The sequence below is a fragment of the Amphiura filiformis genome, chromosome 4 (genome assembly GCF_039555335.1).
Source record: "Amphiura filiformis chromosome 4, Afil_fr2py, whole genome shotgun sequence".
Lineage (NCBI taxonomy): Eukaryota > Metazoa > Echinodermata > Ophiuroidea > Amphilepidida > Amphiuridae > Amphiura > Amphiura filiformis.
The window spans coordinates 67,138,598-67,162,570 of NC_092631.1; the positions used below are offsets into that span (position 1 = coordinate 67,138,598).

A 23,973-nucleotide genomic window follows, 5' to 3' on the forward strand; every position below is an offset into this window, starting at 1 on the left:
TGTTTATTTTATTCACAAAAAACTGATTTCAATACAATTTTAGCCTGTTTAGGGGGTAAGGTGTACTTGGTGGTGGTTGGGAGGGAGTCATAAAAATTTTGTTGCCGAAATAGCGGAGGGGTCGCAATTTTATTAAAGCCGACTTTTTGTAAATTTAGGAAGAAAATACCAGCCCCCTTATTTGCGCCCATCTTCGGGTGGCGTTTCGGAAAGATGAAAGTCCCGTCTGGATGTCACATTCTAACTCTATCAATAGAGAGTTCCCGTGTTTTCAAGCGGAACGGACTACAATAGTGTTTATAACGTGATTCGCACCGCCGTATTCCTCATTCCTTTGATTTGGTCAATGACCCTATTGGTGCTACATTCTACAAAATAACATTTGCTAATTATTGCGCGAGTGTTGGTATTCTGAAAATTGTAAACGGAGTTTAGGTTTCCCTCCAAGATGGCGGGTAATCACGTTATAAACACTAACCCAAAACACGGGAACTCTCTATACAGTTCAAAATCAAATTTAAGTTCAAATGGCGTCAGGTCTTTTATGGTGCTGAATACTTTAAATTAAAATTATCTCGGCTGTATTGCTTTAATCATAATTATATCCCCCTTTCGTAAGCATTCAATGACCTTAACCATTTGCCTTAAATGTGTATTGGATATATATAATGCGCACAAAAAGTATCCGAACACTAAAACAAACGCCATTTCTTAAAGACATTTTTAATAACTACACAATAAAGTGTGCGATTACGGAGAATTTTGTTTTGCATATTTTGATAGCTTATGTGGTACGATACAACTTTATTTCACCAAACTGATGGCAACTTAAATAACAAAGAGCTTTTCAAAAGTGACAAAATTTACATTGAATTTTCCCTCGAAGTAGGCACATCCCATCTGTCAGGCTGTATTGAGTCCGTAACAATAGGCAACAGAAATCACCTTGCAGGAAATATCTAAATTCGTCATTTTTGAGACTGCCTTTTGTCATTCAAATGCGTATAGCTTAGTGGAATAAACTTACATCACGCAGAATATGGTATCAAAGTACACATAACAAAATGCTCCATCTATTACTTTATTTTGTAATTTAGATTATTGGAAAAACAAGTTTAACTCCATTCGAAGATAATAATTATAACATTACAAGTTGACACTCGTTGCAATTTTTTATTCGTATTTCTCCTGAAAAAAGACAAATTGTCTTGGTAAAATGCTGGCTCGTACGGCACTTTTCAGCGCCGTTCAAAATTGATTTCCAATGTAGCAGACTGATGACGTACATTTACGTACGGAGAGCTCTTTTGATGTTCAATGATGTATATAACGCGCGATCGCGTACACGAGAAATTGGGAAGACACAACAAAAGGTTAGTTCCCAAATCATGGAAATTGGCTATTTGCATAATAAATACAATTTTGATATGTCATGCTTAAATTATATTCGTATGGTGAAATTGATCTAAAATATTTTTAGTCCAAGTATTTCTCATCAAGTTGATATACATATGAATTGTGATATCACAATTTACTAATATATAATTTTTTTCTGATAACAAAAGCAGTATACGTTCTGTGCATTGAGAGTGTTGACAGTCCATTCTCTCAAAGCTGGCCATGTTCATATTTGTACGTCACTGTAGTTTCTAGGTCAAATCTGTCTCGTTCGAAGGAACTCACCACTTACAGTTGTTTTTTGCGGAATATCAATTTTAAACGACTTATTTTCTCAAAAAACAAAAATAAAGATTCATTTTCATTGGCCTCATAATATTAGCTTGCCAATGATAATGATGTCATATTATTTACACTATGGCCTTACTATACATGCTACTGACCTATATATATGATTCCCTCCACACTAAAAGCTGTGTTTCTAAATGTATCCTTCAAAGATGGTGTATTTATACTAGATTATACTAGTGTAACAACTTAACTTAAGGATGATTCTGTGCACTTGTTTAATTAGAACAAAGTTTAAGAACGAGGAGAGTCAGGAAAGACAAGACAGGTAGGGTGAGATGGCTCACAGTAGCTGCAGCTGTAGCTGTAGTATTTGGAGCACTAGTAGCACCACCGTCCCCACTACGGACCATCACGGTACGACTAGTTCTGCTCATGTCTGCAGATCTGTAGCGGAAATCACAATGTGTGACATATCATTTTAGTTTGAAAATCAAAATGCGTGAGAATATACCAGATATATTTTAACAAATTGATAATAAATAGTACAAAATGTTTGTTTGTTTTTCAGATAAAAAAATTCTGTCAAGAATCTGGTAGAATCGGCAACACTGGCTGATCTTCATGCAAACTTCCTGGTTGCCGTTTATTTATGAGTTATTCATAAATTGTATCTACATCTAGAAACACCATGTAGAGTGATCAATACCTGATAGGAAGCTATAGGACTTGGAAATAATTCTGTGTTCACCCCATCAACGGCGGGAAGGTGCCGATTATAGATGAGTTGACCTATGATGTCACATACTTACATTCAGACCGCCCTCTGTTGTTTCTAGCCAGGCAAAATAACACAGGAGTGTCTATGGGAGATCACATAAATCTCTTCAAAAACTCAACTTTTGAAAACCTTTTGTTTTGTGTGATATTATAAATATAGCTTGATGCATTTGTTAACAGGTTTAATAACATTTTTAGTATTATTTGCTTTGAAACCAAAGTTAATGAAACAAAATCAACTTCTTCCATGTAAACTATAGCTATAGTGTTTTTTGCCTGGCAGTTTTGATATCAGGCCAACAGAGGGCGTATCAAATGTAAACACATGTCAACTCATCTATAGGAATGGGCTATAAGCCCACAATATACTAACATAAACCAAAGACGAAAGTAACAAACCTTGTACGTAGGTAGACGTCAGTGTTTGGTGGCATCTGTTTTCCTGCTTTATAATCAGTCCACGTTTCTCCGCTGTCTACACTATACTGTATATTCAGACCAGGGAAATTGCTATTGGCAGACAAAACGCCATCTTCTTCTCCAATTCTGTATTAAGTGTAAGACTAAAAGTCAGGTAAGATAACCGGACACCCACCCCACACACACCCCACACACGCATACCATAACCCCCATCCCAACATACACCCCAGATAAGTTTGCTTCGTTCAAGGTATCCTATTCGCCGTAGAAGTAGTGATGTCACAGGATTAATTACCATATCAATGGGTTTACATTATGTTTGGAATGTATTGCCCCAGCACTAGTCGTTACGCTGTCAAAGAACAGGGATCGTAAGGGGCTGTGCAATAATTATGAGCCCCCCGGGGGTGTAAAATTTCCAAAACGGCTCGCCAAAAATCGCTTGCCCTCCTCTCGGCCCGCCAAAAATCGCTTGCCCCCTCTCGTCCCGCCAAAAATTCTTTGCCCCCCCCCCCTTGTGCATGCCAAATTTTGGGGATCCCAATTTTCAAACCTTACATGGTGTAGATACATGTTGCGAGCGCAGCGAGCAGGAAAATTTGCATATTTAAGCGTTTCCATACTGTTTTCCTAAGCCTTTTTAAAGCGTTTTATTTAAAAGGCGCTCCAAGAATGTGTGCCAAAATCGCTTGCCCTCTCGGCTTGCCAAAAATTGCTTGCCCCCCTCAATTTTACCCTCCCCAGGGCTCATAATTATTGCACAGCCCCTAATAGGTATTTCACATTATGCTGCGTCCAATTATGTTTCAGTCGCTTCTGTAAGACTAGTGTCTTTGCAAAGAATGGTATTGTATTAAATCAATGATTCTACACATACACAGGTGATTTGTGCGGACTGATTATAGTGCAGGGCAATACATTGACAAATACTATAAACCCATTGCTATAGTAGTTAATCCTGTTACATCACTACTTCTACGGTGAATTGCTTACTTAGCTCCTGGAATAGGAACATTGTAACTGATCCCAGCATCATCCAAGCGGCGAAGTTCCTTGTAGCCTAGAGTGTTGGCAAACTCTTCCCAATTTTCGTCGCGTGCAGTCTCCCTGGCTTGCTTGTCGTCTAGGATATGTTCCCATGGTGCTTTATGCCAACCTCTCTCTGCAACAGCTAGGATACGTGGGAATACCATGTACTGGAATTGCTCTTCAGTCTTGACTGTCTCAGACCAAAGGTGACCTTGGATACCTGTTTAATGAAGATGCTGCTGATTTAATGTCTGATTTCAATAATAAAGTTCTATGGATAGTATTACGTTATAGAGTGATATGGATGAAAACGCTGAAAGGTAAATCAGACAAGAATATAAACTTTCCCCAATTCAAAATCTATAAGCCTTACTCTTAGATAAAAATTAATCAAGACACGACAAAATCGCAATAACTAACAAAAACCAGTGACAGTGCTTGAAAAAGGGACAGGTTGTAATCGAAAGAAGTGTGATCTTTTAGTATTTTACCCGGAGTTGTGGAGGCTAACCAAAATCTTTTTGGCGTAACCAAGATATTAACAGCATTATCTATTACAGGAAGTGCTGACGGGTTGGCGCCAAGAGTTGGCCCGCTAGAAGCTCTGCATGTTATCCTGGTTATACACCAAAATACACCATATTACGGCCGAGCTAGCCTCTTACCTACGATATTGGAGCTCATATCATCATCAAGTTGCACACAGTTTTCAAGTTCATCACCACATATGTCTTCCTTGCTCTGTGGTGTCCCAAAACGATTTATATAAATGTTATCATAGATACTATCTGGAATATAGTTGAATGTATTCCGGGTTTCTGTGAAGCGAGTTGCCCAATAGAAGCCGCGTTCCTCGGGGTCAGGTTCATACGGCATGTCAAAATACAGTTCGGTGGCATGAGCAATAATTGCCTGGTACAACAGAAATAAAATATTAGAAATATTTATGAAAAATTATCCAGCATATAAGAGGGAAGGTATTTGCAGATGTAAGTTGATGTGGTGGGGGGGGGGGTATAATGAGTCTGTATACAGCTGTACTTCTGAATGCTGTATCAAAGACATCCAAAAGAGAAAATCCCCACTACAGTAACATGTTACATTCACCCGAAGTATGCAGCATACATGTTCAGCATCGATCGCTTAGAGACATTTTTGACCCCAGTCCACGGTCCATTCAATTTATGCTGATTGATCCCAATTAAAGCCACATATACCCAAAATGCTGAAATAATATTATAACCGCTGGGAAGGTTTGTGTGCATTTTAAGCCGAAATAACAAGGTAAAGTGAAATAAACCCCACTGCTTAGGCCTACTCAGGATAAATATTTTGTTCCTATTTGAGATTGTTGACGTGCCTTGGGACAAAATAAAATAAAACACGTTTTATATGAGAAGAAAACATTGAAGGATTCAACAGACACACACAAATGTTTGTGAAATCCAACTAGATTCCAACTAGACCGCGTTTAAGGGTAATTCGTAATTACGTCCTTATTTTAAGCAATGGATGTATCTTGTTAACTGCCACATACGATAGTGTTGCACTCAAATAGAAATTGGCGTAGAGTGCAACACTATCGTATGTGTCACTTACGATAGTGTTGTACTCAAATAGAAATTAGTGTAGAGTGCAACACGATAGTACGATAGTGTAGCATTGACTGCTAAATTAGGATATTCGTAATATCGGCTCAAATTTCCAGTATCTGTTATTTTATGTTACTTTAACTTATGACCCAATTAATACGATTTGAACCAACAAGTTCTCACCCGATCGGAGTCAACAACCTATGGAAAAGGCCTAGAGCGTCAATACTATTCTGAACATCTATAGGTTTTGTTGTGCAAAAGACACGATACCCAGTAAAACTTTTAAGTTAAAACTATCTGCAAGCATTAGATATTGATTAAATTATATAAACAAAAATAAAGCAATTTAATCATTTTCAGAAATAAACCTGTAAAGATTTCCACATAGATGACGGCAACCTTTTAAAATCAAAATTGGCCCTTCTTTTCAGACCGTTTCCGACGTACCAAATCTGTATTCGCTTTAACCAACACATCCTAACAAACAAAAATCACATTTGAATCAAATAACTTTTATTTTGTAGCCAAGATTTAAGAGTATATTTATGGGAAATTTCAATTTCCTAGCACGTAAGATAAAAGAGATGTGACGATGGAGGTAGAACGTTTTGAATGACCCTCGTATATCGTTACAAAATTATTACTAACCCGGTAACCTGCGTTAGCTAGTACGTAGGCATTGCCTCCGCCTCCCCATTCCCAGATATTATTCCAGGCATATCCATAGACTTCAGTATTAGGCATTTGAGACCGATTGTAGGCATTATTCACATCTTCCATCAGGCCGTCCTCCCATCCTCCCAGATCAAGACCTTCATCATTTACTATGCCCGCCACTTCGTAGATGAAATTCTCCGTTCGTTCTTCCGGTGTGAGAGAGTCTAAGCAAGCAGGGCTATCTGTCCAAGTTCCGTGAGGCACTTCATCACCGCCAAAATGAAAGACTTTCAAGGGTTGAATATCCTCGTGCATTAGTTTAATTTCTTGCACTATTTTCTTGACAAATGTTTTCGTGGATTCTACACATGGATTGATCGCGTTATCCCTGCAGGATAAACACAAAACTTTGTTGTTAATAAATCTACAGTAACTATAATCTATGGAGTGAATTGAATCAACCTTTTCGGGAGGACTTTTGCAAAAAACACTGATCATGCGCGACCAAGAAAACATATCAATTCATTTCTGACAATTTGAACACATAATCGACCACGCAGGGCAAAACACATTTAATATGCTGTATCAAGTAACACCACACCGATACAGTGTGAACAATCATACCACGTCATGCGCTCATTAAACGCACTGTTGCTAGTGTGATGGTTGTGGTGCAAGCGTGGTTTTGTTTATATCTTTTTGAACTAATTTCCGAACATTTCTGATCAGCTGCTGAAAAGGTCTATAATTGTCCATATTTCTGAGTTTACCTAAATGCATAAAATTAAAAACCAACAATTGCAAATTTGATGGCCACAGTTGGTATCTATCAACAAGCTGAGATATAATATTTAAAAAACAGATATTTGGAGGCATCGTCTAGATCTGATATGCATTGTTACTTGGGAGAGCATACCAGAAGCATTAGTACGAAGAGATATTTGGAGGCATCATCTAGATCCGATATGTATTATTACTTGGGAGAGTATACCTGAAGCACTTTTCGCAAAGCGACCAAGCTAGAGCGGCCCGGTGAAGCAAAATGTGCATTGGAATAACATGGGAGTTTGGATTATGTAGTATATTTCTTTCTCATACAAATGCATGGTCCCCCGTTATTAAAGCTTGTACCGGGATGAAAATTCAGATATTTTGAAAAGAATAAGTAATTGAAACATAGAGAAAGTACTAAAATCACAGCTTTTATACTTTTTCATATATGACGCTAACTAGTTTATCTCCTATATCTACAACACAGCGCTACCAGAAGGGGTCAATTGCCCATTGTGAGTGCCCCTGTGTTGTGTGCATACATGTAGTTAACAATAACTGCATGATGTATGCATAATTGTTACTTGGGATAACACACCTGAAGTATCATACTGCAGTTACTGTCCGTTTTCCTATACACAATACACAGTGCTCTTACCATTGACGCGTAACCTCTACAAATAGCGTATATTAGAAGTATGGGTAATTGCCTAGTTAACGTCGCTGTGTGAAAAATAACCGGCCAATATTAAAAGTACTCTTCTAAAATTCTAGAAAATATAGTTTTGTAATATGTCCTAAATTTTTAGCTAATTTAGATGTTTGGAAATATTCGTACTTTGGTGTTTTAGTGTATGTTATAGGTAATAGTACATTGCCTAGTTAACGTCGCTGTGTGGAAAATAACCGGCCAATATTAAAAGTACTCTTCTGAAATTCTAGAAAATATAGTTTTGTAACATGTCCTAAATGTTTAGCTAATTTAGGTGTTTGGAAATATTCGTACTTTGGTGTTTTAGGAAGGATATGTAAACGACAGATAACACCAAAAAATATGAAGAAATTATTTCCAAACCGTGTTACGGCCCACAGCCATTATGTTTCTCATTTTCAAGAATGAGGTTAACAATATGCATATTCGTGAACAAAGGCCACACAGTAATATTGTTACCTTTCGTTTGCTTTATAATCGTTCACCCAACTGAAACTATAATACCAGCTTATTGCTCAAAACAGACAAATGTGTGTGTGGATTTAACCAGAGAAGATCTGATGTAACATAGTTGAGCTGTTTTCAATGAGTGTTATCTTGGTTTAATAGCTTTTAATGGGGTTTAAGTCCTGCAAAGGTCGTGGTGAATTCTACTGTATACATGACTGCATCATGTTGTATAGAGAGATATTTGGAGGTATCGTCTAGATGTGATATGTTTTATTACTTGGGAGAACATACCTGAAGTATTGTATAGAGAGATATTTGGAGGTATCGTCTAGATGTGATATGTTTTATTACTTGGGAGAGCATACCTGAAGTATTGTATAGAGAGATATTTGGAGGTATCGTCTAGATCTGATATGTTTTATTACTTGGGAGAACATACCTAAAGTATTGTATAGAGAGATATTTGGAGGTATCGTCTAGATCTGATATGTTTTATTACTTGGGAGAACATACCTAAAGTATTGTATAGAGAGATATTTGGAGGTATCGTCTAGATCTGATATGTTTTATTACTTGGGAGAACATACCTAAAGTATTGTATAGAGAGATATTTGGAGGTATCGTCTAGATCTGATATGTTTTATTACTTGGGAGAACATACCTGAAGTATTGTATAGAGAGATATTTGGAGGTATCGTCTAGATCTGATATGTTTTATTACTTGGGATAGCATACCTGAAGTATTGTATAGAGAGATATTTGGAGGTATCGTCTAGATCTGATATGTTTTATTACTTGGGAGAACATACCTGAAGTATTGTATAGAGAGATATTTGGAGGTATCGTCTAGATCGGATACTAGATATTCCGCGGCAGCGACAGGATCAGAATCAATAAGCCTAAAGTATCTTGCCTCCATAGCTTTGATGACTGCGTGACAATGGCCTGGCATATCTACTTCCGGAATCACCTGTAAAATACACAATGCCATAAATAGTAACATACAACATATAACTGAACTATAATGCACCTTAAAAGTAACCGAACTCTTAAAACAAAAGCCATATCTTAAAGACACTAAATCTTAGTTGCAAAATAAAGTAGTCGATAGATGGAGAATTTTGCTTTGCGTACTTTGATACCTCATTCGTAATGATTCGATTTTATTTCATTGTAATACAATTCAAAACACTTCACTCTGACTGATTAACAGTTGAAAACAAGACGCAGTAGAGTGATTTTGAAATGATGTAATTGGCGTACACGTACGCGTACAAGTTAGCGACGGTATAAAATTTTATTGTAATCGCTCAATACAATCAGTAAATAAATAAGGTAACAGTTCATTAATCATACTTTACAGCAAATCTGAGGGTAGATTTCAAAAAATCAAGGTGAGCATAATATGTGCAAGGATATTATCTAATTTGAGATATCTGTGACTGGAACTTGGAAGTGATGAAATCACCAAGTTATGAAACGCTAAGCGATGGAAAGTGTAGATTTAAAAGCTGAATTTTCGTTTCTGTCAACGTTTATCCGTAGCAGGCCCCAATGTCTGCATGCATAATGCACTATTTTTGGTATAAAGGCTTATTGTTGTACACCTGTAATTCATTTCTATGTAATGGGCGGCCCATACGCCCGACGTGTGCACTCATTGTGTAAATCAACGGGTCTGCTTCGGGAGACGTTGACCGAAGCAAAAAATGCAACTTTTGAATCTGTACCTTCCAGCACTCTGCGTTTCATAACTTGGCTTCCGCTGTCGCTATATCTCAAATTAAAGAAAGCATCGTTGTGTACATTATGGTTACGTTGGTGAAATCTACCTTCACTTTTGCCATAAGGTATATGATTAAAATAAACTATTAGAATTTTTGTTGTGCTGACTGTATATTTCGTCTTACTGCATACCAGGGGTTGAATACCTTGGAATTGGAATCTTGCCTTACCTCAATACCTCTATCATCAGCGTACCGCAGTATTTGCTCATAGTCTTTCACTGTATAGAAACCGGAGCCCGAATCACCGGTTCCTGGTCCGGAACCTAGCTGAGGAATGATGCAGGTTGTTTCATCTAAATCATGGCAGCGTTTTCCACCGACCTGTGTCAAAATTCAACGATCAATATTGAATTGCGTGAACCACCCAGATGTTGTGAATACTAAAAGCCTTACAATTTTGACACTTTTGAACGATTTACGTCAACATTCCCCCTTCCTTGGTCTATGATCTTTTGTAAATTGCAAATTATGCACAACATAAAAGTTTGAATCATTAGTACTTTCCCTCTAACCCAACAATAAATCCTCCGACGCTGACGAGTTACGATATTAAAGCAGTTCTCACGGGAGTTGTCACCGATCAAAAACATGTGTAAAAACAAATTGATCTTGTACTGGGAGAACCTTGTTAGTTTTCTGTAGAAATTTTGCTCGGTTTCAAAATGAAAAGGTCACAAATGTACATAATTCGGGGAGCTCTTCGAAATCAGGTATCTAAGAACTATTTTGATTGGTTACAAAGATGGTTATATTATGTAATGAGTCAATCAGAGTGCACCTACTTCAGTGAGCTCTTCTAAATCAGGTATCTCTAATCGCCAAGCCTCGTCATCAGTCAAATGGAAATGAAACTTGTTCAATTTGTATAGCGCCATCACATCGAGAAGTTTCAAGATGGAATCTTTACTTTGGAAATTTCTTGCTACGTCAACATGCATGCCTGAATATAAATTAGATCAAACTTCAACAGTTGAGTACATGAATGTGATCTCGAACGTACAAATTTGTGAGAACAGATTTCTTTATAATCAAGTATATTCGTGTGCTCACAGAATACCCATTGAATGTGTTGGGTACAACAACTCATACCCTTAAGAATGGAGTTCATTGAACTTTGTTCCCAGGTCTTTTAGCGCATTACAAACATACCTCTGTAAGGGAACCTCGGGTAGTCCACTATGACAACATCAGGCATCTCTGTACTGTGTTGATATAGACTCAACACACTGTGTGCTCCATGAAGAAGTCCGGCTACACTTTTGCCAACAATATCAATGATCTCATTGGACACCTTGATGTCAATACGATAGGCTTCTTCATTATCAACTTGATTGCCACTTCTGTCCTGTACATCTCCGATAGAAAGCTCTATATAACGGCGTGATGGCTTTTCTTCAACAAATGGAAGACCAAGTTTGTCTGTAATAAAATCAAAGTTGTTGCATTATTTTTTTTTTTCTTTTTCAAAGTAACACTTGTCGGCAATGTTGTGTCTCCTTCCGCTTATCATGATTAGGCCTGTGTCAAATATCCAACTACGCGGACGCGATTAAATTGAATATATTATTAATCACTATAATAGGATATACACAATTACCTGCCAAATATTCGCCAATATTCGATGCATCTTTGCCTTCTGCTACTATCACCCAACCACCCTCAGCAATATCAACTGCATTATCTGATGTCTTTTGGATGTCAACAGGAGTTGGAATAACAGGTATTTGAACTTCACCATTGTCTGATACATCCGCGTTTAGGTCATACCTACCGACAGGAAAAATACGATTATATAATAATTCCCTTAAATCCGATGCCCCTTTATTTGAATAAACACGTCTGAATTGTGAAAAATTCGCCATATTTTATATGAAAACTTGAATTGCACAACGAGTTGGTCAATGTTGGTACTGAGGATTAAACCCCCCCCCCCCATATCAAGCCATATAGGCTTAAACGCTTATGAATCAGAGAGGTAACAGTTGCGCTTACATAAAGCATAGACCCTGAAGTCAAAATTTGTATCAAATTATAATTTTGTTATTTTTTATTCAATGCTGAAATAATATTCTATCCATTTAAAGTGAAGTGAAAGAAACCGCACTGGCCATTCGAGTTCGAAGGTGGTCGAAGCAGCAAAAAAAAAAGTCGATTTTCATTACCTAAATCAATATATACGAGTGGATATTCATATATCCATATAGTATTGAAAAAATAGCACTTTGATGTTCAATTTGCAAAGGTGTATTATACAGGGTGTCCCAAAAGAAAGAGACCCCTCATTGCGCCCGCTTTTTCTCATATTTCTGAGAAGTGATCAAATATATTTTGGTATGTAAAGAAACCTTGAGTCGTTAGCTTTGATAAACCAAAACAATTATATCAATCGGCTCACAACTTTTGAAGATATGCTCTTTTAAGGAAATGTACCCGTGTTTCACTCTGTCCACGGAGAAGGTTTGGCTACTTCAAAGATTGAAAAGGAGTGCACATACCATGCCGATGAATATCAAACATTCCTCAATGATAACTTTATAAAATAACTGTATTTATGGAATGGGCTTTACCGGTGGGTTTATGGGCAATTGATTTTGTTAATAGTGTCATTAATTTGTGGGTAAAATGGATGCCGAATGGGACTTCTTTTGCTTTACTTGCAATTACTTATTTTTTCTTGGTTATTTATACCTTCTTGTTTTATTATGTTTCTTACTTTCTTACTGTGTTGTGTTTTGCTTTCTTTTTTTTACAACATAAGTTATTTCTCTTTTTAGGATAAAAGGTAGCCCTAAAAGGCTGTTTGGTTTGTCTTTGGTTCTTTTGAAGTGAGTTCACTGTGCTGATCTGCCCTCTACCTTATTGCCTCCTTGGCGAATACAGGTTTCAGCCCTGGTCCTCATTGCATCAATTGCGTTGCGTACCATCCTTGTGCGCCGGATACTTGCGAATGCAGTCAGTAATACGTTTACGAAGATCTTGGATTTTGCCACAAAGGAAAAAAAAGATCAAGTGGTGTGAGGTCTGGTGATCGTACAGTCCACTCCACAGCATGAGCCATCCCAACCACTCTGTTTGATATCCGTGGACAGAGTGAAAAACGGGTACATTTCCTTAAAAGAGCATATCTTCAAAAGTTGTGAGCCGATTAATATAATTGTTTTGGTTTATCAAAGCTAATGACTCAAGGTTTCTTTACATACCAAAATATATTTGATCAACTTCTCAGAAATGTGAGAAAAAGCGGGCGCAATGAGGGGCCTCTTTTTTGGACACCCTGTATAAATCATATATTTTGAAAACATGTTTGATTTATTGTTGTTAATGAGTTATGTATGTATTATAAAAGTGTTGTTGTTTCAGCCCTCTTTACAACATACCTCAAGAACCACAGGACCTACAAAAGTATATCTGTAATATACTCGCTAATATATGTTCGATGCATTATGCTATGAAGTACCAAATCGTAAAAGTTTAGAATTGTAGCTAACCTTAATGTGTGAATTATGACATTATGCCAACATCGCTCCGTTGACCTGAGAAACACAATGAATTTGACTGATTCCATTTACAGTAATGCTTCGACTATATTTATAACTAATGCACAAGCGACCCATGGGCACTACATACCAAGACTAGCAAGCGTGACCAAATCCTCATGGCATTGAAAAGGATAGGAACTCTTTACATTAATATCGTCAAATTTAAGTATTAATTGAATACCAAAATTATCACACATGGTGTGTGTGTGGGTGGGGGGGAATACGAATTTGTAATATGTTATCAAAAACAACATTTTAAAAGTATTTGCCACCAGAGAAAAATATTTCAGACAAAAAAGACTATTTTGCTACGCAGTAGTCTCGTGTTATTTACCGCCTTTGCTTCAAATGTACAGGAAGACCACCTGCTATGTAACTGCTCCAAAAAAGAAACTTACCAGGTAAGAAATTTGTCTGTCAAATTCAAACGACAAATTGTGTTACACTAAAGGGGATATGAGTGGAAGCAGTGTTAATTTACGCGAATTTTGACACCTCATTTGTTGCAAACGGATGAGTATTTTTGAAGTTATGCTTATTTAACCGAACCTATCCACTGGAATGAAAGTTGCACTCATACCACTTGAGATGGTTGGCAGTATACAGGTGTAATCAGTGCTCTCCTCTTCTTCTTTGCATGACTAACTTTCCTATTGTGTGAATTCATTGGGGCGGACCTGCAACTTTCAAATTTGATAGTAGGCTTGTTCAAATGAGCATAACTTCAAAAGTTTTGATCTGTTTGCGACAAATGAGGTGTCAAACTCCGCGTAAATGTACACCGCTTCCACTCATATGCTATTCAGTATAATACGATTTGTCGTTTGAACTTGACAGACGAATTTCTTACCTGGTAAGTTACATTTTGGGACCAGTTTATATATATAGAATATCACTTCAAGACTTACTGTCTTCACATTATGCAGTCATGTCTACAGCAGAATTCACCACGACCTTTGCAGGACTTAAACCCCATTAAACCAAGATAAATCTCATTTGAAACAGCTCAACTATGTTAAATCAGGGATGTGTCTCATACCCAATGGTTAAATCCACAAGCACATGTTTCTGATTTACATTTGCATTGCAATGGGCTGCGGTGAAATAGGTATCATGATTTCAGTTGGATGCACCATTACAAAGCAAACGCACTGTATAATACTGTGCGTGGCCTTTGTTTCCCAAATGAGAACAATAGTATGCATATTGTTAACCAGGCTTGTTGATGGTACAACTCATGTCAAACTTGTCAGAGTAATGTTGATTGTATCACACAAGTAAATGAGAAACATGTGGTTTGAGACTTAACACGGTTTGGAAATAAGTTTTTCATTTTTTTAGCTCTCTATCGGGCAGTCAGAATTCCAAATTTAGGAGGGCTCGACAACAATCTTCCCAAAATCGCATTTTAATAATATTTAGATGACCATAGAGGGAATGAATTGAAGTTTATTTTCAGCTTCTATGGCGATCACCAGACGGTGCCCCTTCGAAGTTAGATCTATCACAAGTTAGCTGTTGAGCACAATTTGCCATTGAAATTACACGTCCGACTGCTATGAAATTTTGGAATTCTCTCTTCGGAAAAATAGCTCGACAACAGCTTTCCCGTGACATTTTTTACTTCAAATTGTTGTATGTTAGGGATGAATATTATAACTCACATGTGAGCCTCTATGGCTAATATTGGGCGACTAGTCTATTGTCTATACCTACAGTACAGTGAGTGAGCTAGAGGTCAATCATCAATTGGAGCGCTGTGTGTGCACTGAATAGGAAAAACGGACAGTAACTGCATAATGAAGCTGTCATGGCAGCGTGGAGGTGGCCACCTGCGTATTCGGTCGATTCACAATACGATGCGCCTCCAGCGGTAGCTGGGGAAAGGCCGAAATACGCAGTGTATCATGGGAAAATGTCGACATCCAAAGCCCGCGTAATACGAATTCAACACGGGAACATGTCATTGTGAGTGTAAATGTCAATATAATTACGTTCACGCGAATGTACACTTACAGAAGTTTACAATAATTGTAGTATATCCATTTTCGATCTATTGATCACACACGGAATCCTTTGTGAAGCTGTTTTCAGCATTACTATTATCACACTCGCGTAAAAACCCAATGGTGGCTAGGAAGGCGATGTCGACCCTAAAGGTCAAAGTTTGGACTAGCAAGAGCAACCGTTGGCGGCGCATTGTATTGTGAATCGCGAGAATTTATAAATGTATACGTATTTTATAAAAATAGTCAAGCATACTGATTTATGTGTATTAAGTTGGCATTTTGACCCCCGTACAACCAAACGATGTAATTTGCCTAAACATGAGGTTTTTGTAAGATAACTCAATAACAATAGATCGTAGATAGCACAAAATATACATTTACTTAATCCTTGTCATCAGACGAGTAATTTGATATATTTCTCAACAAGATCGAAGTATTTTCATTTTTTACCTATGTGTGTCGTGACCTCTAGCAACGAACGCACCCTGCAATTTGAGTCCACTACCCACTAGCAGTGATCCAGAGGGTCTATCCTAACACCTCATGGTAACACATATTGAAGACATGGGTGTTGAACTCAATCCTTAATTAAGGCACATATGAGATTTAGCTCCTACACTCATAGAAATGAATTGTTCGCCTTGTTGGCGCAATTCAAAAGGAGTAAGTTTGGACAACTCAAAAATAGTGTAAACGTTGCCAAAACAAAATTCATTTTAGTTATCCGAACTTAAAAATGCTGAAAAAGCTCAAAAGGTCCGTCAACTAATCAACTTTGTTGGCATTACTTAAAAGTTGATGTAAGTCGTTGCGTCAACTTTTAAGTAATGACAACTTCTGAATTCAAGTTCAGGGAACTTAGAAAAATAAACAAGGTTCAAAGAACCAATTAGTTGAGTTATTGTAACTCAACATGTAAGTTGATGTAACTCGTTCATATTAAGTTACGGGTACTTATTGTTTTGAGTTATTCCAATTTGGTACGTTGTTACTTAATTCACGTAATTGGATCATTTTCTGCACAATTAGCATGATTAGCAGTATTCAAATAATTATTTTTGTAATCAGTGCAAAATTTTGTATACTATAGCACATCTCTAGAAAATTATGCTAGGCTAGTTTCATTTTCTGAGTTGTAACAACTCAATAAAGTATTATGCAAATGAGTGCGACCAACATAATGATATCGAGTCAGCGTTACTCAAAATTGTACGCGTTGGCATTACTCGGAAAGTTGACGCAACGACTTACATCAACTTACTGAGTAATGCCAACGAACAATTTCTATGAGTGTAGACTATTTACCTGACTTGAGGGGTGTATGGATCAAATTCATCATAATCCTGACGTTTCCACTGCTCTGGTGTAGTAAAATCACCGACAAAATCGAGTGATTGTCCTGCAGTTGATAGAATGGTTCTAGGTTCCGCATCCGTGGCGACGAAGTACCAATTGGGACTGATATCTGTACGTGCAACCTGCCAATCTGCCGTTGCGTACGGGGCGACGATGGGGACTCCCGCCGTAAATCCAGAGAAGGACTCAGTAGGGCTGATTTTATGCATGCAACCATTTATGTGATATACCATAAGGTTCGTATTACCAAGCATTTTACCCATACTTGGATTATCCCGTAAAGCGTCTGGTTCAAATATGCGGACAGAACAGAAATAGATCTCCCATGACGTATCGGTCACATCAGAACTTCCTGTGTTGGTGAAGGTGATGGTACCTCTTGATCTAAGGGACTCTCCTTCGGGTTCAAAGTTAGTTGTGATGTCAAACTTGATATCTATATTGCTTGCGAGATAATCTACGACTTCTTGAGGGGTGCTTGGTTGAGAGTCAACCTGTGTGGACACCATAACTATTTAGATAACAAGAAGACAAAAAAGTAAGTAGAATGTATGGTCAACGTGTTCACATAATTATTTTGGTGTTGGTTTTATTTACAGGGTTGCACCAGGCACAAATGAAATCTTTTATTTCAGTGTTTTTGGTCTGAAAGGGAAGGAAACCCTTACCTGTTTCTATAGTATTTTTGTTAACGCTTTTTAAAGCTAAATGACTAGTGCAATGACGTGTTTAACTATCCAATGTTGTGTTTAGAAGAAACAACAATTCATTATTGAAAAAATATTAGCCATTTATATTTTTGATAATGCTGTAAAGAAACTTAGCATCAGACCATGATCAGACCACCTGCTGTAAATGTAATTCAAACATGCATATCGAGGGTTCTGAACCAGAACTCGTCTTTTGGCCATTTTGAGATCTTGGTACCAAAATAATCAGCAGCACCCAGATTCTTCCAATCATAAATTGTTTAACCAAATCAAACTTCATATTGAAGATATAGCACAATTCTATTTAGCCACATCTCAATACAGCCAAATGCAGTTCAGCCCGAACTGAATTTAGTCAAACACTGAGATAAGTCTTTCTGGCCTGCACAATTATACAGTATAACATTCATGCCACTTGAGGGAACAATTATTATGTTGAAGTGCCGTACACTTCTAATCCACCTTAAAGTCGTCACTGGGCGGGAAAAACCTCATATGTACTTTTTGCCCTTGAACATGGATGAAGCAAACCATTCAATATAAAGTCTACACCTACAAGGCTTTATCCATTTTTAAGGGCCAAAAGTAAATATGAGATGTTTCCTGCATGTATTTTGGCATTGGAACATGGATGAAGCAACCTCAACAATATAAAGTCTACACCTACAAGGCTTTATCCATGTTCAAGGGCCAAAAGTACATATGAGGTTTGTCCCGCCCAGTGACGAAGTACTTTTTTGAGTGTTGTTACAGAACTATACTAGATAATTGAATGGTCATTGGCTTCTATAATATAATGAGATTATAATAACACATTCCACTCACCATTGACAACATTGAAAGTTAAAAGTCTTAACTCAGAGATTACAGATTTCAGATAGCACCAGAACGACGCAACTCAGTACTTAAAGGAATTCATATTCTTTATCATAATTGACATTTGTTATAATGAATAGGATACAACTTCCAGTTATATATAGGACCATATTTGAGTTAACGGTAGACGAGATATTGTTGGTCGAGGCAGCCAAATAAAAAAAATCAATTTTGATTATCTAAACCAATATATTATTGAAAAATAACACTTTTGCAAAACGTATATAACTCATTAACAACAATAAATTAAGCAAGATTTTAAAGTATATGATTTGTAGAATGAACTTTTGCAAAACTTCAAAGTGTTATTTTTCAATAATATATTGATTTAGATCATGGAAATTGATTTTTTGGCTCCTTCGACCAACAATACCTCGTCTAACCTTAATAATGACAAACTGGCCTATTCAAAACTCCACGGACTAGACATCTGGTTTGAGAGTGGTGAATGGCTAAAATTGATTTAAATTTAAAACAAAAGGAACAAAAGAACTGAAAAATATAATAAAGTTGTGAAAAGTACAGAGAAGAAAAAAACTGAAATAAAAAAATTACTGCTTGAAATAAAGCTTGACTGAAGAAACTGTGTTGTTTCCTTGTTGTGTTTGTTGGAGTTTTTTCACCTAGTATAGGCCAGTAAAATGCAACCTAATTTGTCTAATTAAATGAATTCAATTCAATGGGTGTCATAATGTGCAGGATTAGATAGTGCATCTACTTAAAAATAAATTTCCCCAAATATGGTTTAGTTTTAAAATTAGGGTTATTTTCCGAGAGTGTCAAAGTTACGGTAACAGCCCGTCAGTGGCTCCATAAGGAATAAGTCACATTTACAAAAAACATTTACATGTTCTTTTTGCATGAATGCTTGAAAGAGACGACATTTTATGTTATACGTAAGTTTTAAAGAATCCAATTTCCCAAATATATCGGGTCACTTTCCCTTAACCATAATTATGTAGACTGTACTTACCAATTAAGAGTGTAACTCCGAGGAGTGTCAAGTTTCCGTAAGCCATCATACTTCCATTCAAGTCATCCTATGCCGGGAAAATGGTATAACGAATTAATTTGTTAGATTATAAATATAGTAGAATTTATAGTTTTGTCACGCTACGACACCCACGATATAAAGGCAAATGCCTTTTATCCTGTTTATATGCAATATTTTGCAGCCCAGTGACTTTGCTGACGATAGGTGTTGACGTTGACAATAATTGTATTGGGTTCAAGGGTCGAAAACGCTGTTTGCTCACGAAAAGATGCAAAAGCTGCAGCTTGGTACAAACCACTGTTCAAAGTTCGGTAATTACTCGGCTGTATCCAGGTTACTACACGACAGCAATACAAGTAGATTGTCGAGCGAAATTATTAGAAATTGATTTTTCCATAAATGATCTGTTTTGATTAAAGAAGGTCGCAAGTGCTTTGTTATAGCACATACGACCTTCGTGGGGGGTAATACACATAAAATAATATGAAAACGCCATTAAACATTTAGTTAAATATGTTTATACTGCGTCAACAGCATTATTATTGTACAGACGTAAAACTAACCAATAACACAACACCTGCAGCGAATAACGTGGAATTGTAATCACACCATCAAATGCCACTTAACAAAACAAGCTGAATTTAGACTTATACTCCGTCGGTGAGCGACGGGCGATTGGTATTTCACCAATAAGGTAGCTCGCTTTTCCGAACGCAAGAAAAAGAGTCCAATCTCATTGGCTAAAAACCAATCGCTATCGCTCAGTGATGTAGTATAAATGCAGCTATTCGCTGGCGTAGTGCACGTTAGAATATGACCGTTGCCAGGTCAACGGGCTCTTCCTTTCTTAGTTATGAACCACTGATCGAAATGATCACGACACAAGCCTATGGCATATCATAATTCGGAACAGGTGTATGAGCCCAGGCTTGAACCAGTAACCAATGGTTACTAACATGCAATACGAGAGCGAATAGAGCAAATTCCATTGAAGGGTTGTTAAGAGAGCGGAAAAGTGGTTTGGATTCCAGGGGGAGGGTGTCTGAAAGAGACACAGCCATCAGAAAAGGCCGAGCTCAGATCGCACGCCAAATAGGTTGGCAGTTCAGATTGTGAATCTCAGTGCATTACCACTGAGCCAACTAGCTGTGAGAAGTTTCCTTGGTGGTAATCCTTGATATTGCTTGATAGAATAAATAAATACTGATATGCATCTAATAGAATTTCCATAGAAACGAGGAATATGTGTAATATGGCTATCAATCGGTCAATCAATCAAGTGTTCAAAATGTTCAACAATCAATAATAAACTGATGAATATTACTAACTACTTGCTGATCTTCCAAATTAATATATAAGTCAGTAAACAAACAAATAAATAAATAGGCATAAATAAATAAATAAATAAATAAATAAATAAATAAATAAGTAAATGAATGAATAAATAAATAAATAAATAAATATAATGCAGAATGTATTTAGTATTTTAGTTACACAATTCCAAACATTCTATTATTTATAATTTTCGGCTATGCATCAAAGGAGCTGTGCTTTGAATATCCCCGCGAAATCAATAATGGGTCTGTCACTCCATTGTCATACTACTGGGTTCCCTGTAGGATTATGTATTGACCAGGTCATAAACAACTCAGCCTTAAACTGGCTGATTTATAACAGATGACAGTGCCCAATCATAACAAGGTCATTCACTAGCCGGCTTGCTGAATGGTAGGGCATTATATAAAGTGATACCTACGTAATGCAGGTGCCAATCACAGCACAGGTTTGATAACAGTTTGGTATAAAATATAATAATGGTCAACCAACGTATCCAAAGCATTATAGTATAGACGTAGACGCAAACTTTCATGCGGGAAATATAAAAGACACGTGCCATTTTTATGAGATATTGATACGGCGCCGAAGACTACAGCTTTTCCGAACTCAGACACGAACCTTGGACGTAGTTACAATGAATTCAAAGTAATCATGTTGTCAAGAGACGTACATAAAGGAATACGACATATATCCTTAGCCAATCTGCATTCTGTTGGCTGCAATAGCTGACGATCAGACATAAATTCTAAATGGAGCATGTCCAGATAGCAGCGTTAATTTCATGGTAAGCCTAAAACACATTAAATTCGCCAAAATGCAGCCACAAACTATATAATATTAGAAAATCACCAAAGCAAATGGTAACGTAGGTATGTGGGAAAGAATTGTATTAACAATAACAAAGCATGTGCCCAAAGATTTGTCTTTGACATGTCGCTTTCTTGAAATATCACCAAAAATATCAAATTTGGGGAAAACGTTTCAAAGTTTAAAAGAAACATGAACCTTCCAAAATAAATACATAAATAATAAAATAAAATAATAATAATAACAATAGTAATAACAGAACTCATTTGATAAAATAGTTTGTAACGATATGTTGCACGCCCTTTTGTGTAAAATTTAATGTTGAATTTGGAACAGGCGCTTCATTAGATGACAAAGCTGATGGGGTATTTGATACACCCTGTATGCCGGATGATTGATGGGATGGACTTTGGCAATGTGTGTGCTGTCTTAATTATATATTTGTGTGTATTATGTCCGTTGAGTTGAAAACGCGTTTTTTTGTTTCTTTTTCGTTTTCTTTGCTTTTCTTCATCAATTTTGCCGATGATGTTTTCATCATCTTGGGCTTAATTATAGGACCCCAAATTGGATTATGTAATACTAGTTAAAGATTATGAATGAATGAATGAATGAATGAATGAATGAATGAATGAATGAATGAATGAATGAATGAATGAATGACATATGACAGCATTATATTATCTTATCATAGGAAAATGACAGACAGACGATGAGCCTCGTGCAGATCTTCGGTGTATTTGTGCTTACTTCAGGCACCTGCAAATTAGCTTAAAATATGTTAATTAAAGTGACATTCAGAAATCCGTCACTGCCTGAGCATACTTTCCTCCTGAATTTAATTTGCTGTACATCACAATGTTTACTATAATGTAGTAAACGACTGGCTTGATTCAATGCGTCAGACACTTTGTTTTCTGTGGAGGGCCGACATCGTCAAAACATAGACCCTAGAAAGTAATTAGTCAAAAGATCTTAGGCATCCTGCCGTCAGCCATCCATATTTGTCGTTTCAAGAGAGGCAAGTATATCAGATCTTGTTGTTCATTAACTTCGGGGAAATGCAACTCCGCTCAATATAACATGTGTTTGATGAAGGCTTTATGCTATGAGCAAGAAGTTGAATTCACAACATAAGTACGCCACCGCGCCACCAGCAGAATGATAGGTCAATGGACACTTTAGGAAAATGGAACTATTAATTCCCCGAAATGGAACTATCAATTCCCCGAAAATAGAGCACACTCCCTATAGAAGAGTTCAGATTTCCGTACTTTTTGTCCAGCCATGATTGTTGGAAATCCAGAATTTCAAACAGTGTCCAAGGGCGAAAAAATATCAAATAAATAATCCTCAATTTGAGACATTTAATTGCGTTTCCAAGCTTTTTCCAGAAACACTGGTTAACTTCCATCCTTGTTGTAAGATAAAATAATGACAAGGATGAAAAAGATTGACAGAATTATATCTCGTACTTACCAGGCACCAATGTATAGAAGAATGAGAAGGGCTTCATGCGACTGGAAAACAATCTACTGGGACTGGTAGCATATATGGATATAATTGCTATGTACAACCACGGATTGATCAAAGTAATGCTGAATATGTGTCAAAGTGCAGATGAATAAGCCTGCTTATTATTTTCCAATTTTGTCTGCTTATTTGCCCGGGATTATTTGTTTTCGCGCTTCGGTAATAACCAGAAATGCGCTGAATAGATCTATCAGAAGTAAAGTCACGTTTTTTATTTAAACTTAAGTGTTTGCACTTCCTTTGAATTTGTTTAAAGGAACGCAACAAGTAAACAAGTTCAAAGACACGAGCTGACACGTATATGGATGATATAACTTACTTAAACAAAGGTGTTTTACTCACATTGGTGCGGGGCCGGGGTTATTTTGCTCCCGGTAACTTGCCATGAAGACGCAAATTAATGATATGCAATTCTTGTCTATTACTTAGGGAAACAAATAAATAAGATAAAAAACAAGAACCATATTAATTGTTGTTGAATGTACAAGCCTTTTTCTGTACATGTGGTTGCAGGATGAATTGTTCAATTTTCTGTTGACTTCGAGCCGCACTGCACCGTACTATTGGTTGATTGCTTAAGGGATCTAGAATGAGCGTTTATGGCGTTTCGACAGTATTTTTTGTGGGACATGAGAGCACCTCAGACGTATCGAATTGCATTCTGAATACGAAGCATGTCTTTCTGATATCAAATAATTTACATCTTTTGAAATTCACGATATAATACAAATTTTATGACAAATTATTAAAATTTGATCAAATTTTTGATATATAACAGTCCTCGAAATAAATTTTATAAATCTAATGAAATATTCTTAAAGTGTATGTAGCTGGGAGGAAAAGCCGACGATCAATTGAAAATTTTGACCTTTTATATTGAAAATATGGATTTTTTTTCCAAAAAGACCTATTTTTTTTGGTGTT

At 36.8% G+C, this 23,973-nt stretch overlaps 1 protein-coding gene across 2 annotated transcripts; it reads right to left on the reverse strand.

Moving 5' to 3' along the window:
* Positions 1 to 480: 480 nt before the first annotated feature.
* Positions 481 to 23,103, reverse strand: LOC140151256 (beta-hexosaminidase-like). 2 transcript variants are annotated; one of them, XM_072173527.1, is made up of 13 exons: positions 22,996 to 23,103; positions 19,351 to 19,417; positions 16,741 to 17,302; positions 11,485 to 11,654; positions 11,037 to 11,306; positions 10,670 to 10,827; positions 10,056 to 10,208; positions 8,910 to 9,070; positions 6,159 to 6,555; positions 4,581 to 4,827; positions 3,880 to 4,135; positions 2,866 to 3,012; positions 481 to 2,133 (listed from the first exon to the last, which is right to left on the reverse strand). In XM_072173527.1, the coding sequence occupies exons 2-13, from the start codon at positions 19,397 to 19,399 to the stop codon at positions 1,965 to 1,967; spliced, it is 2,739 nt and encodes a 912-aa protein (XP_072029628.1). In that variant the 5' UTR covers positions 19,400 to 19,417; positions 22,996 to 23,103; the 3' UTR covers positions 481 to 1,964. The 2 variants fall into 2 exon arrangements, with proteins under 2 accessions (XP_072029628.1, XP_072029627.1); XM_072173526.1 differs by lacking the exon at positions 22,996 to 23,103 and having other exon boundaries at positions 19,351 to 19,527.
* Between the last annotated feature and the right edge of the window lie 870 nt (positions 23,104 to 23,973).